Source organism: Rattus rattus, chromosome 3 (assembly GCF_011064425.1).
Source record: "Rattus rattus isolate New Zealand chromosome 3, Rrattus_CSIRO_v1, whole genome shotgun sequence".
In the NCBI taxonomy this organism is placed as follows: domain Eukaryota; kingdom Metazoa; phylum Chordata; class Mammalia; order Rodentia; family Muridae; genus Rattus; species Rattus rattus.
In genome coordinates this window covers 202162165-202175966 of record NC_046156.1, presented here as the reverse complement: position 1 = coordinate 202175966, position 13802 = coordinate 202162165, and the positions used below count along the sequence as shown (strand labels likewise).

At 48.3% G+C, this 13802-nt stretch overlaps 1 protein-coding gene across 2 annotated transcripts in view; it reads left to right on the top strand.

Moving 5' to 3' along the window:
• Positions 1–13802, top strand: part of Lhfpl2 (LHFPL tetraspan subfamily member 2) — an 89453-nt gene that overhangs the window by 59932 nt on the left and 15719 nt on the right. The window contains exons 3-4 of one of the 2 annotated variants that reach the window (XM_032899020.1): positions 4021–4155; positions 4804–5414. In XM_032899020.1, the coding sequence (XP_032754911.1) occupies positions 5006–5414 (409 nt within the window). In that variant the 5' untranslated portion in view covers positions 4021–4155; positions 4804–5005. The remainder of the gene's footprint in view (positions 1–4020; positions 4156–4803; positions 5415–13802) is intronic. The other variant, XM_032899019.1, reaches the window with a different exon arrangement.

Sequence of the window (13802 nt, the reverse complement as noted above, 5' to 3'; positions counted from 1 at the left end):
CAGAGTCTGCGCTAAGCAGGTTCCTCAGCTAACACTGGGCCGCCATTTTTACCAGAGCTCTGACCTGGGGCCACTTCCTTTTGCCCCACTGATTTATTGGCCCTTGCCTTCCTTTGCCACTTTCTAGAGTTTTTCTTTTCGTCATCCTCGGGTTGTGTCACAAAACTGGAGCCTGGGGGACCGTGCAGTCTCGGTAGAGCAAAAGGATCCCTGCCCCCCAAAACTGGTATTTGTCAGTACTGCCTGTGTCCTCAGTGTTATGCTAATCCCATGGTGGCAGTGAGGAATGGCTGGCACTGTGGACTGGATGCTGTGCTTCGTCATTCAGATGCCCACATCTTACTCCTCACTGCAGCCGTGGGGAGCAGGGCACTGTTCTATTCTGGGGGATGAGGAAGCCAGACATGCAGAGGCTAAATACAAACAGCCTGTCTGAGAGCACCGTTTTTGATTGGCAGAACCAAGGGGATCTGAGGTCTGTGTATGAAGCTTTGAAAAGCACTGTCCCATCCCGTCATGTGGTGTGCATGCCCTTCGCACAGGATGGCATTGCTTGCCGAGGGGCACGGCGGGGAGAGAACAACGTCAGAGGACAGCATGTTTGTCCTTTTCCAGTAGAGTCTCTGGATGGCCTGGGGTCTCCAGGATGCTGTAAGTTATGACTTTCCTGCTTACCAGAAAGCTTTTCTCTCAACGTGTGTCTTCTCGATTCAAGTAAATTCCCCATTTGGAGTTTATCTCCCTTCTTAGGTCTGCTGGTCTTTTTACATTTGTGTAGGTTATAAAGAAAACATGGCCGTGTTACAAGGAGAGGCAGAACTCGATGCCGAGAAGCAGCATCCCTCCTAGCTTCAAAGTGGCGTCTCTTAGACTAGAGCTTCCCAACCTCAGCAACAGGATCTGCCTAGGGCTCCCTCAAACCTGAGGAGCCGGTCTCCCATCTCTTCTTACAGATTCGAGGTCCACATCAGCTAGAGAGAACCAGGGCACAGTGTGCTCGTGTGTGCCTGAGTTTGTGTGAATGGATATGCGTGAAGTTGTTCTGGTCCTGACGTCTGAGTACTGTCCTCTCAGATGTACAGCAGGAATTAAACATATCACCTCCAAAAGATGCTCACGGGAAATACACTGAACTAACTCCTTGGAGCGAGTGTCCACCTCTGTGACACAGACAGTGGAAAAGAAGCTTAAGTAACAGGAAGAACCAAAACTCCCAGGTCGTTGGGTCCTCAGTAAGATAAGTGTCTTAGCGTCTTCAGGGATGTGGGAGTAGGTGGGTAGTCAGGGAGGAAAACAGCTTTTACCTAGAAAATAACCAAATGCAATTCACGAGCCTCGATTGAGTCGCAGCTTAAAGGGCGGGGAAATCAAACAAAAACATGGAGAAGGCTTGGCAAAGTGTGGACAAGGCGGGTGTGAGTAGGCTGTTTTCTTGAGTGGATTGTCTTGTAGCTGTGCAAGGAGATGCCCTTATTTTAGGAGGTCTGTGCTAAAGCATTTAGGGATGAACTATTAGACACATCATTTGCAGATGGTTCCTAAAACGTTTGTGCATGCTCTAGAATAGAAAAAATGTTGAGTCTGGTGTTGGGTGTGCAGCTGCTCCTGGCCTATCCTTGTCTATTTACGTCTGTGTCCAGCATTCTTGTAATGTGACTGAAAAGCAGGTGCAAGGTGAGTAAGGACCCTGACCTCACCTCATCCCCCCCCCCCTTACCCCCTTCGGCCTCTTTGCCACGCTGGGAGTCCAGATGGGGTACAGCGTGGATTGACACCTCCTGCTTTCCTGCACCGGCAGAGTAGAGATGAACTTTGTTCCTCGGTATCTGTTCTAGTAATCGAAGAAATCTGGCCAGCGGGCACCGCCTGACTCTGGCTTTGTGTGCACTTTGTTCCCTTCTGACAATAGGAACTTGGAAGAGAAGGTACACACCTTATTCCGAGTTACACACCTAGTTCTGCACATCCCTCTTGGACGGTTAGAGCTTGCGAGGAATATATACCACTGTCACCTCCTCCTTGCTCTCTCTTTGGACGATGGGATGATAATCTTGTGTCATTGTCCTCTTATGTCTTCCTCTCCCCAGAAGCTTTTCTTGTGGGCCTTCTTGACAATTTTGTAACATTTTTTACAGCAGGCTCTCCAGGTGACCCACAGTCCTGTGCCTGTGACAGTAAGGTCAGACTGGAGATGAATTTATTGTTTTTTTTTTCCCCAGGAGGTTTATGAGGGAGTGTGGAGACTGACTTGGCAGTTAACAGAGGAGAGTGCCCTGCTGAGGAGTACTGAGCCTGGGGCCCTGTGGTTTCAGAGATCTATAATGAGGATCCATTTCCCCTCTGACACTGCTGAGGTTGTCTCAGCAGGTGCCTGCCTTTCGGTGCCTTTAGCCAAATGGGGACACTTCTCAGAACACAGCCCAGTCAGGACCCCTGCTGCTCTCCCAGATTTTCCCTTGTCCAGCTGCCCTGATTTTGCTCCCATCTGGGGAAACTGCCTAGTTAGTTCGTTAGCCTAGAATACCGTGACAGTCCACCAATGTAGCAGTTCGGAAACTTGCTGGGAACCCGTGTGCCTTATCTCCTGGTTCAAAATGGCCGTTTCATCTCAGCCATTCTGTTATGACCATGGGACCTTGTTTTCGGGGAGAGAAGTGTTCTTTGGGCACAGATGGGGAAAGTGCTTTATTTTGTAAGATTAAAGTTTGTAGATCCCTAAATAATCTTGCCTTGACTTTGGCATGGACCGTTTCCCAGCCCCAAGGCCTGAAGTTCCTCACAGCCTTTCTTTTTTTTTGTGATGAGAAGACAGCCTCATCACAGTCCTCACTCAGAGCCCAGCTGACACAGCATTGCCACCGAGAGAGCATGACAGAGCTCTGCAGTTCAGCAAGGGGACAAATAGATATAGTATGAAAAGCCACTTTAAATAGACGAGGGACAAGGGTGGGGATGGGCTGGACGTAACAGCAAGTTAGTTTTTAAATCAGCTGGGGTTGGAGAGCGCTCTCCAGAGGTCACTACTTGTAACAGACTGGTCAGGTGCCGCCTCCAGGGAGCCCTCCTGCTTCCTTTCCGGATTGTTTTCATTGTAAACAATCCCTGTGAAACCGTTTGCTTCCCAGTCTCTGGTTAAGGAGTACTAGGGAGTGACACCTGTGTTTGTGCTCAGTGCTAATCTTTTCTCTCCGGTTGGATTTGGAAGTCTAGTTTAGAGGGTGCAGAAGTATGAAATGAGGTCTCCGTGCTTCTCTCGAAGCCCACAGACAGGAGTAACTATGCCTGCTGAAACCAGTGCCCCACAGGGTGCTTTAGCAAGTAAGTTTCTCTCTTACAACTGTCTCATGAGGGAAGGGCAGCCTTGCAGTATAGGTTGTCGATGAAGACACACTGAGAAGTTACTTATCCACACCGCCAGGCAGTGGTGGACCTCCTGGCTCTAGAACCCAGATCTAAGGATTCTTGGTGTTTTTTAGTGGAACACATGACCTCCTCCCTTAACCAAGCACAACACAGCCTGGCAGCTTACAAACATCTGTCGTTAGGGTTGTACAGACTGTGTCTTAATCACAACCCCTGTGACTATTTGTGATGCAATTTAAATTCATGTTTCATGAGATGCGTACTGTCACCGCTCGCTACAGTGTCAGCCAGCAGGCAAAGTATTGGCGTGTGGTACCCCAACCTCCATTTTAAGCTTTGATACTGGTCTTTGCTATTTCCACATTTATCTCCCTCTTCCACTGCCGCCTGCCTCACCCAAGCCCAGCGTTTCAAGGGGCTCTTTGTAGTTCTCATGGAGTTGACATGACCTGGGTTAATGAGATGGAGTCATTCAGAGCAGGGCCATATGACCAGATGTCAGATATGAGCTGCATGATCCTGCCTGACCTTGGAGAGGGGCAGAGAGCTGGTGCTGCAGACCAGCAGTGCCAACCCCTGATGGAGGGAGGTTCAGGCTCTGAAGGAGGGTTGAGCCATCGGGCAGAGTCCCCTGGTAATGAAGTCATGTGTTCTCAGGAGCAGAATGAGCTCTCTGTGAACTCAGAAACAAGGAGCATGTTGAGTCCCAGGCCAAGGGACAGGAGATGAATTGGGACAATTCAAGAGATGCATTCAAGGACAACTTTTTGTCGTCAACAAGTGGACCCAGCTGTAAGGACACCTAGTTAATTAATGGTCCTCATTTTCCCAAGTTATGACCCCCTGAAGGCTTTTCAAGAAGTTTTAACTCGCATAAATTAACTTCTCTAAAATAATGCGAGGAACACATGGGAAACTAGTGTGGGCAGCAGTGTCCTGTTTGTTCTTTCTCCGGGGATCATTTCCCCTTGCATCCTGACTCAGCTAGGAACCAAATACTTTCCTGGTAATTTGATTTCCAGGCAGTTGAAGGTTTTTACTCTCGCCTGTTAAATAGCCAAAACTGTCGGTGTTTTAGAGAACTTGGCATATGTGCTAGCGAGGCAGTGACCACTGCCTCACAAACTCTACAAGGGGCAGTCAGGGCATTGACAAAGTTCCGAGCCTGCATCTCTCCATAGCGGTTGGCGCCTGGGGCGGTGTCCCAGGTAGAGCGTGTCCCAGCAGAGGGCTGGTGGGAGCCTGGTAAGGTTCCCCACCGACCACTGCTCGGTGTTACAGCAAAAAAGTGAGGAACAATGGCATCCAGAAAGCGCCCCGGGGCCGCCTGGCTGGGAGCTGAGCGCGGGAAGGTGGGCGGGAAGGTGGCGGGCGTCCCGGGTGGGGGCGGGGCGGGGCGGGGCCTGGCCAGCCGCTCACCCTCCTCCTTTCTGGACTTAGGTGAGGCTGCTGGCCGCTGGGACTCAGCACTCCGTATGAATGCGGTCAGCCCGGGATCCAGACCTCACTGCTTCTGCTGCCTCGGACGGGACTGAGCGACCCTCGCCGAGACTTCCTTCTCGGACTTCCTCGCCACTCACAGCTGTCTTTCTGGATTGACACCGTGGACTTCCAGCCTCGCTTTCCCACCGTGAACATCAATATGTGTCATGTCATTGTCACCTGCCGCTCGATGCTCTGGACCCTCCTGAGTATCGTGGTGGCCTTTGCTGAACTCGTTGCCTTCATGAGCGCCGACTGGCTGATCGGGAAAGCCAAGACCCGCAGCGGCGACGAGCAGGCAGGCATGGACTCGGAGCCCCACTACCTGGGCATCCTCTGCCTCCGCACCCCTGCCATGCAGCAAGTCCCTCGGGACACACTGTGCGGGACCTACGCCAAGAGCTTTGGGGAGATAGCCAGCGGCTTCTGGCAGGCTACTGCTATTTTCCTGGCCATGGGGATCTTCATTCTCTGCGTAGTGGCTTTGGTGTCCGTCTTCACCATGTGCGTGCAAAGCATCATGAGGAAAAGCATTTTCAACGTCTGCGGGCTCCTGCAGGGAATCGCAGGTGAGTGCTGCGGTAAGCAGAGGAACCTGAGCTCCGGACTCCTGGCACTTACTGTTTGCGTCTCTTGAAGGGGGCTGGCCAAGATCTTTTTCCTCTGGTCTCACTGTCTCAATAGTAAGACCAGGCTTGCGATCTGACATTGCAAGCCTCTCCTCGGTGCTCATTTTCTCTGGGTCTGAGTTGTTTGAGTAACTTGTGCCTACTTTTTGCTTTTCTCATTAAACTAAAACCGTGCCTTGACCGAGTGCCCATGCGCGGGTGGTGAGGGCATATCTGAGGGATTTGGTCGGAGCTGGTCCTAACTGCAGCAAAAAGAAAGACATTGTCCTGGAGCCCGTGTTTGCTCTGGAGCCCGTGTTTTACTAGAGGCAAAGAGGTTGCCCTTCCACCCTGGTGAGTTCAGCTTTTTTGGGCAGGAGGACTCCAGCCTCCTGGGAAGGGATTAGCATCAGCTGCTCTGCGTTTAATAATGTTCCACTTAAGTTGTCTCCTGGAGCCTGACAGAATGTTCCCTGCAGTTAGATCAGAAGATGCAAGCTAACTAACTTCCACTTCGGATATTTTTCCCTAACGAGCTTGTTGGAAATGGGCGGGAAATCTTGAGTTCTTGACAGCGATCCTGGACCTTTAAGAAAAGGTCTGTGGACCCTGGCACTACCTAGGTTCCCCCAAAGGGTTGAAAGGTAGACCCCCGACCCAAGACAACAGCAGTTGAAGGGGACTGCCTCTGTGCAGTTGAGTTAGAACACATTCCCCAGAGGTAGAATGAACATGGGGAACATTCCCATTTTAAACAGGGTACCGTTGGTTTCAGCTACAGTGGAAGGAACAGGAATCTACCTCAGCCATGTCGAAGAGCCCAGGTGGTTCCCTCTCAGCACTGCATAAACAGGACCTAGGCCCTTCTTCAGCAGAGACCAGCTGAGCCCCAGATCTAGGGAGTGGGAAACCCCAGAGCTTACATCAACTGATACCCTCAGCCTCACAGCTAAGTCGTGAGCTCAGCGGGGCAGCTTCCAAATAAACAGATCAAATGACAGGGCTTTTCTCTAACAGCTGATAAGATAACTTGTTTTTTTTCTGTCCCTCAAACCTTGGGGGGCTCTGTAAGCAGTGACTGAGGATGGGGTCATGAGCTGAGGTGACACACCCTGCCCTGCAGCCTGGGCTGCCTCCACAGGGTTATTCTCCACCTGACAGGCACTCATTTGTCTGAGAGGATCCGCTGTGAGTGGCCAGAGAGATGCAGACGCTCACACAATCTGTTAGATCTGGGCTTACAAATGTCAGTGCTGTTGTTAACTGTCAGGTTCAATTTGGGACAGGTGGCATCCCACCTCTCTGTGCAAAGTGGGGAGGCTGGAATGTGATCTCACCTCTGTGTGTGTGTTTTCATCTTAGGCTTCTAATTCTGTGCGGCTCTTGGTCCTTTAGATTCACTTGTAAAATCCAAAGCCTGTATCCTAGATGTTTCACCTCCCAGAATCCTTGAAGGATTGAGTTGGGTCCTTTTTTTTTTTTTTTTTTTCAGCTTTCTTCTCTGACATACTGCCTCCGGTGTCTTATCTTAAAACATTTGTGAAGTGTTACCAAAGTGTTTTAAAAAGTCAAACTAAACAAATAGCCTCCACCCCGGATTCAGTAATCCTCTGGAAGACCACTGGTTAGTCAGGAAGTAGGGCTTAACTTTCCGACCAGGTCCAGTTGACCCTCCATGGCTTTGTGCCTTCCTTGTGGGGTTTTTGAAGTTGGTCTGCAAGAGACTCCTGGTGTGTCTTTCTAGGAGTTCTTCTTACCCTGAGAAGCTCACAGAAATATCTACCTACCGCAAACAAAAAAACAGCGCCATTTACAGCATAGGGGGGGGGAGCAGTCTGGGCTCAGGGCATCTTTTTCAGTCTTTGGATACAAAGTAGAGACATCCTTTATGTTTTGGTCTTACAGATTGTTCGGGTGCAGCTTCTTATGTTTTTATGTTTCTTTTTCTTCACTTGAACACATGGGAATCCTCCTGCCTCAGCTTCTAGGTACTGGCATTACAGGCAATGGACTATCACATGCAGCTTCGTGTATGGTGTTAACAAGGGCCATTCCAGCAAACTCTAGCCCTGAGGCTGTTAGCCCAACAAATCTTGTTATGCTCTTGTTGCTTCTCCTAATTGGCAAGCAAGCGTTTTTGAGGAGTTCAGTGTGTGTATCCATGACAGAGAATTTTTTTGACTTCTCTCTCTTCAAAGATGGTCTGTGAAGAGCTGGGGAGGATGTATATATGCCTCATGGGCCAGCCTGCTAGAGAGGATAGTTACAAACATCTGCTTCCCGAAGAAATTTGAGTCAAATTTGAGTTTTCTGTCCATCCCTGTGACTTCGGCACATTTCAGAAATTCTGAGCCTACTCACAGTTTTAAACTGACAGGAGACGGACAGCCCTCCTGTCTACAGTTTGCTCTCTAGAGGCTATGGGTTTAAGGCGAAGCTCTGAAATAAGAGAAAAGACTGGCTGCTTTGTCCACAGCCAGGCTGATAGCACAGCACAGTGAGGTGAGGATAAACACCAGGGAGTTATTCTTCCCACGTTCCCACGTCTGCTAGAAGGGCTAGTAGGTTCCTTCTTCTAGGATGAAGGTCCACCCCAGGCACTCAGCCCCCTGTAGGCAGCAAGCCTAGTCCTGGAACATTTGGCTACAAAAGTAACCATACCAGTGTGGACATAGTGACTGGCCTCTTTGCCAGAGGCTGTCCCACCCTCAGCACCACATGACTGGCTGCCCTGGAGCTTTCCTCTATGACGCCCCCTTCACCATGAAGCAAGGAAGTTCTTGTTAGAGCTGTACAATACTCACTCACACTGGGGTAGTTAGTATTTTCTTGCAAAATGGCCCTTTAAAAAGTGACTGGATGTAAAATTATGAGATGACATAAGCATATTCCTGAGACATATTAATTAAAAATAAATAAATATTCCACAGGCTTATATAGAAATATAAACTGTGAACTGTGTGTGCTGGTTTATATCTGTAATCTGAGCATTTGGAAGAGGAAGGCAGAAGGATCAGAAGTCTAGCCTAGGCTACGTATCAAGACCCCCTCTCAAAACAAAACATTTAAAACATCGGTATTTCGGCCTCAGAATTATGTGTGGAAGATACTGTCATCTCAGAAATTTTGTTATGTTAAAGCAACAAGTACAGTTAACCGAAATAGCAGGATTTGTTTCAAGGCCTGACCAAGGAAGCCAGGAAGCTAGACATCCCTGCCTCAGTGTTCAGCAATCACTTCTGGCCATCACTGGAGTTAAGCCTTACCTCAGAAGGCCTGAGACACTGACCAACTGAGCCCATTTCTCTAAGGTCCACGTCTGCCTGCCTGTAATCGAGTCTAATCACAGTGCTTAACTGGAGGCTGCTTGAGGGTTAAGGTAGATAGTGTGTTGGCAGGGCAAGCATGATGTTTGACGTCTGGGAAACGGTGGTAGCTCTGTGGTGATTGTGAAAGTTACTGCTTTCTTACCAAGCTTTTGTGTTCTAAGGAACAGGATACTGTTGCGGTAAAAATTAAAAAGGAACATTTTTCTATCGGTTCCCAATTGCCGGAGCCACTCACACCGGCTGCTACTCTGCCAGGCAAGCTGCCCTCTGCTGGCTGTCTCTCTTTTAGCTGCCCTCGCCGAGTGGTCCCCTAGGCGGTAGTTTCCATGCCTCACACAGACACACACACACACACACACACACACACACACACACACACACACACACACACACACACACACACACTTGTTGGCGCCTTGTTCTGTGGGCCCTTGCATGGTTCTCACTCTGCATGGGCAGCAGAACCAGATCCGCACGCTCCAACTGCCTCTCAGCCATTTCTTTCCTACATCGTCCTCTTTAGCCCGGTAAAAATCAAAGTTCCAGAAACTTGTAATTCAGCAATTAGATTTACATGTCAATTTCTCAGTCCACGATTCACCCACACAATAAATTCACTAGAATTGATAAAGGTATAAACCGCCCACCTAGACAAGATAAAATCAATCTAGTTCACCTCAATCTGAACCATCGTCCTCTGTAGACACCATCTTCGTCTTTTTTCTCCTCTCTCCTTCCTCGACTTTTTCCCCAGCCTACCCTTCCTTCTCATCTAATGAACTGGCCTTGCTGCACCATGGCGTCACCCTACACGATCCCTTTTATAAGCCGCTATAATTGGCCATATTGTCTTCAAGTCCTGGATTTTCTGTCTGGTGCTGCTCTCTGGTTCCTGGGTTGCCTGCCTGGAATGAGGCCGTAGGGCTCAGGTACAGAGCCGTCCTGAGGCTTTGGACCATTAGGTCTTCTATCACGGTTCTAAGAAGCAGACGAGAGCAGAGCGTCTTCCTCTCTCCTTCCTCTTTCTCCTCACTTGAGTCTGACTGCAGGTGGCTGGTCAGACTCCCCTGGCTGCAGAGACTCCAGACCGGTGTGCACTGGAGGAGAGCATGTCTGGGACTTGGCAGAGACAGCAGCACACATGGGTTCCGATCCCTCTGGGACCCATTACCAAAGCTGGCTCGTTGGCCAGCGGGGCTGACTTTTGCCAGCTGTCTTCCGTAGGTTGTGACCTGGATGCAATCCATACTGAAACTGTAGAATGCAAGGATCCAGGTTTTCCATGACAGCATCAGGCAGTTTGTTTTTTGGAAATGCATAGAGTGTGAACGTGGAAGTCCATGGAATCCCCGGTGACTCAGGTTTGGGACAGAAGCCATTCAAATGAGCTCAGAACTTGGCTCGGTGGTGTTGGCAGGGACCATTCAGCTGGGATTTGCCATGAGGGATGCTGGGCTTGGCTGTCTGCTGTCTCCCAGTCCAGTCTCACAAGCTTCTTTTTTGTCTGTTGGATTCCATACTCTACTCCAGTCGGCCCTCTGTGTGATCAGCCCTGCAGGACATTCTCAGTGAGGAGCTGTTTCTCCGTTCTGAGCAGACAGACTGCTATAGGCTGTTCTGCAGGTCTGCAGTGGAGGGTGTGGCCATGGGAACCCCAGCCGAGGCCATGAAGTGAGCAGAGTGGTAGAGAGGGGGAGAGACTGTGCAGAGGGAAAGCGGTAACAGAGTGTGAGAGGACGTAAGGGGCTTTGATGACCGTGACACCAAATTTAAGTGTGAGCGGCTGTGTGCAGATTCAGCTGCCATCCAGCCTACCATGAAGGTGAGTGTGCAGAGGAGTGAGTGGGCACGTAAACACCACCATTGCCGGAAAGGCTTGGTCTTCCCCCATGAACTCGAATGAGTGAGTGGAGGTATAGAGGGCACATCAGACACCACGAGTTCCATCCAGGTTTAACCTTCCTGAACTCACACCTGTCTATGAGGGGCGAGTGGGTGTGAGATAAGCCGTGGATACCATCTGGAACTGCTTTCATTACTTTTCCCCATCGTGTGAAATACGGCAGCAGCATCAGGTGGTACGCACAGCCCAGCCTGGTCTCGGCCTCCACGTACAATTTTCCTCTCCCCGTTCCTTCATTCAAGAGCAGAAGGATGAAATCACTAAGAAAGAGGAGAGAAACGAAGAGGGTCTTGGGACGAAGAAGAACCTGACCATACTTTTTCCCACTGACAAAGCCCTGAGAAGGCAGAGTGCCTTGCCGAGCAACTTCGAGTCTCCCCAGGGAAAGGGGACTTAAGGAGAATTATGAGGACAAAGCAGCTTTCCTTTTTGGTGAAAGCCAGGCGCAGGAGACTTCTGGCCTCCAGGGTGGGGGCTCTTGGTTTCTCTACACAGACAGCACCTCTGTAGTAGTTTCCACATCACAGGTTGGACCTGCAGAGATGACTTAGGTTAAGAAGCATGTGCTACTCTCTCAGAGAGTGCAGATTCCATTACCAGAACCCATATTGGGTGATTCATGACCACCTGTGACTCCAGCCTTAAGGGAAACACAGCACCTTCAGCCTCTCCAAAGGCACCACTGTATGCCATGTGCATATATGCACACACACTTAAGAAGTAGAAATAATTTTTTTAAAAAAGATGCCACAGATGAATACAAATTCGCTAGCGTCTAGTAATCACTTGGTAGAAAATGGAGAATAGATGTGGTATAGGGCAGCCAGAATTAAGCATCAATCCAAAGAGGTATCTTTGGATGCCCACTAAGTGTAGAGATTTGTACACTAGGGTCTTTCTATAAGCAATTTAATGTATGCGTCCAAGATATATTAGAGAATTATCTTTTTATAAACTGTACTCTAAAGAAATACAAAGATATAAGTATATATGTATATAAATGTATATATGTATGTATAAAGGGAATCATATATAATCATATATATTTTATATATATAATATATAAAGAGCTCAGTCATACCATGACATGAAGACTAGTATTTAGCAACTGGGATGCATTTAAAAAAAGACAAAAAACAAAAAACAAACCCAAAAACTGCTGTAAGGGCCTGAGGAAAATTGCAAACACTCTTAAAATTCAGATACAGTATTGACTTGCAGATAGAACGTGAAAAGAGTTTGCTGTGGTGTTTACTTCGTTGTAGACATAAACTACCATGAAGCTGCTGATGTTCTGGGTTGAACCTCCATTAGCAAGCTATGGAATAATGGCCTAGACATGGCTCTGAATGTTTACCTGAGCAGTTTAGGCACTTTGTTTCAAGAGCTGAGGCAATGGTAGTATTTTCCAAAGTTGTAAAACCACTTTAAAAGCAACCTATATCTTTTATGCTATAGTGCAAATACAAGTTCATTATTTAATAATGTTCTTCCAAGAATGCTTTAGTAAATAGGCATACATACACACACACACTCACACACACACACACATACACAAACACACATACACGCACATACACACATACTCACATGTACACACACATACACACACATACACACCACACATACCACACACACACATACTCACACACATACACAAACACACATACTCACGCACACATGCACACACACATACAGACACGCACGCACACATATACACACACGCACGCACATGCATACATACGCACGTACCCTAAGAATACACATACTGAGAATTTAAAGCCAGTATTAAAATACTGCACATACTTGTAACCCTAGGACTCAGGCAGGCGATTGATAGATTCCAGGCCAGTGTAGGTGACGTAGTCTGAGAAAAACAAGGGCAGGGCCTAGAGCTCAGTGGGAGTAAGCTGGTTTAGTATGTTAAGGTTCTATCCTCAACACTGTTTGCTTTACAAGCAAAAAGACAAAAACAAACAATGTAGTCCAGTGCCCACAACTCTAGTTTCAGATCAGATTGCAGAAAGGCTATGTTCAGTCACAGAGGACAATCCTGGTGGCCCGGTGTTGAGTGGTGACCTATGGTGTGCTGAGGAATTATCTAACATTTGCACTTGGAGACCCACTGGCAGAAGTGTACTTATTTCTGGAAGATTTTACTTTCAGTCACTTCAGGGTTTTTTAAGTCTTCTACTCACTTAGGGGTATTAACTCCTGAAAGTACACGGTTAGTATGTATGAAGCCTTGGGATTGATTCCCCGCACTAAAAAGAAAAGAAGTATGTGGGTGTGTGTGGACGTACATATGTGGACCATATGCATGTAGAGGTCAGAAGAGGGCATTGGGTGCTCTGGGACTGGAGTTATAGGAAGCAGTGAGCTGCCAGATGTGGGTGCTGGGAAGCAAACCTAGGTCCTCAGCAAATACAGCACATGCTCTAACTACTGACCCATCTCTCCAGCCCTGTGCAAGCTTATCTTGAATTGTCAAACAGGAACTGTCTTTCATGATGGATGAATACTTTATTAAATACTTCATAAAGTTCTCCTAGTAACCCACCCACAGCTAATATGCAGGTTCCCACTCTGAATGGGAAAGAATTTCCCATCACTGGGACGGAATGAACAAGACCATCTGTGGGATGCACAGAGTAGAAGCTGAGGCTACGGATGCTGCCACAGCTGCTATGGCTATGCTGGGAAAGATCGTGAAAGGCTTGGACAATGGAGAGACCCCATCTTCCTTACAGATTGTATCTCCATGTCCTCTCAGGGCAGATGACTCTTAATTGGAAGGCATTGGTTTTCAATAAACTATCACAGCAACTTCTCTTGGGGCCTTGGCTAAGGTCCTTTTACCCGGAGGATTCCATTTAGGCTGAGCCCTCCCATCCCCACTCCTGACACTAAAGCACATTTTCGAGTGCTGTTAGTAGAAGGAGCTAGCCTCCTGGACACCTGGAGGGGTGGTGCAAGCATTCCTTGCAAGCCTTTTATTATTGTTTTTAATCATTAACATCTGATGCATCACCCAGTTCCTCCTTTCCTCTCCGTCCGTTGTCACTATTAATCATATACCAAGTTGACAGGCAGACAATATTGTTCCGCAAAGACATG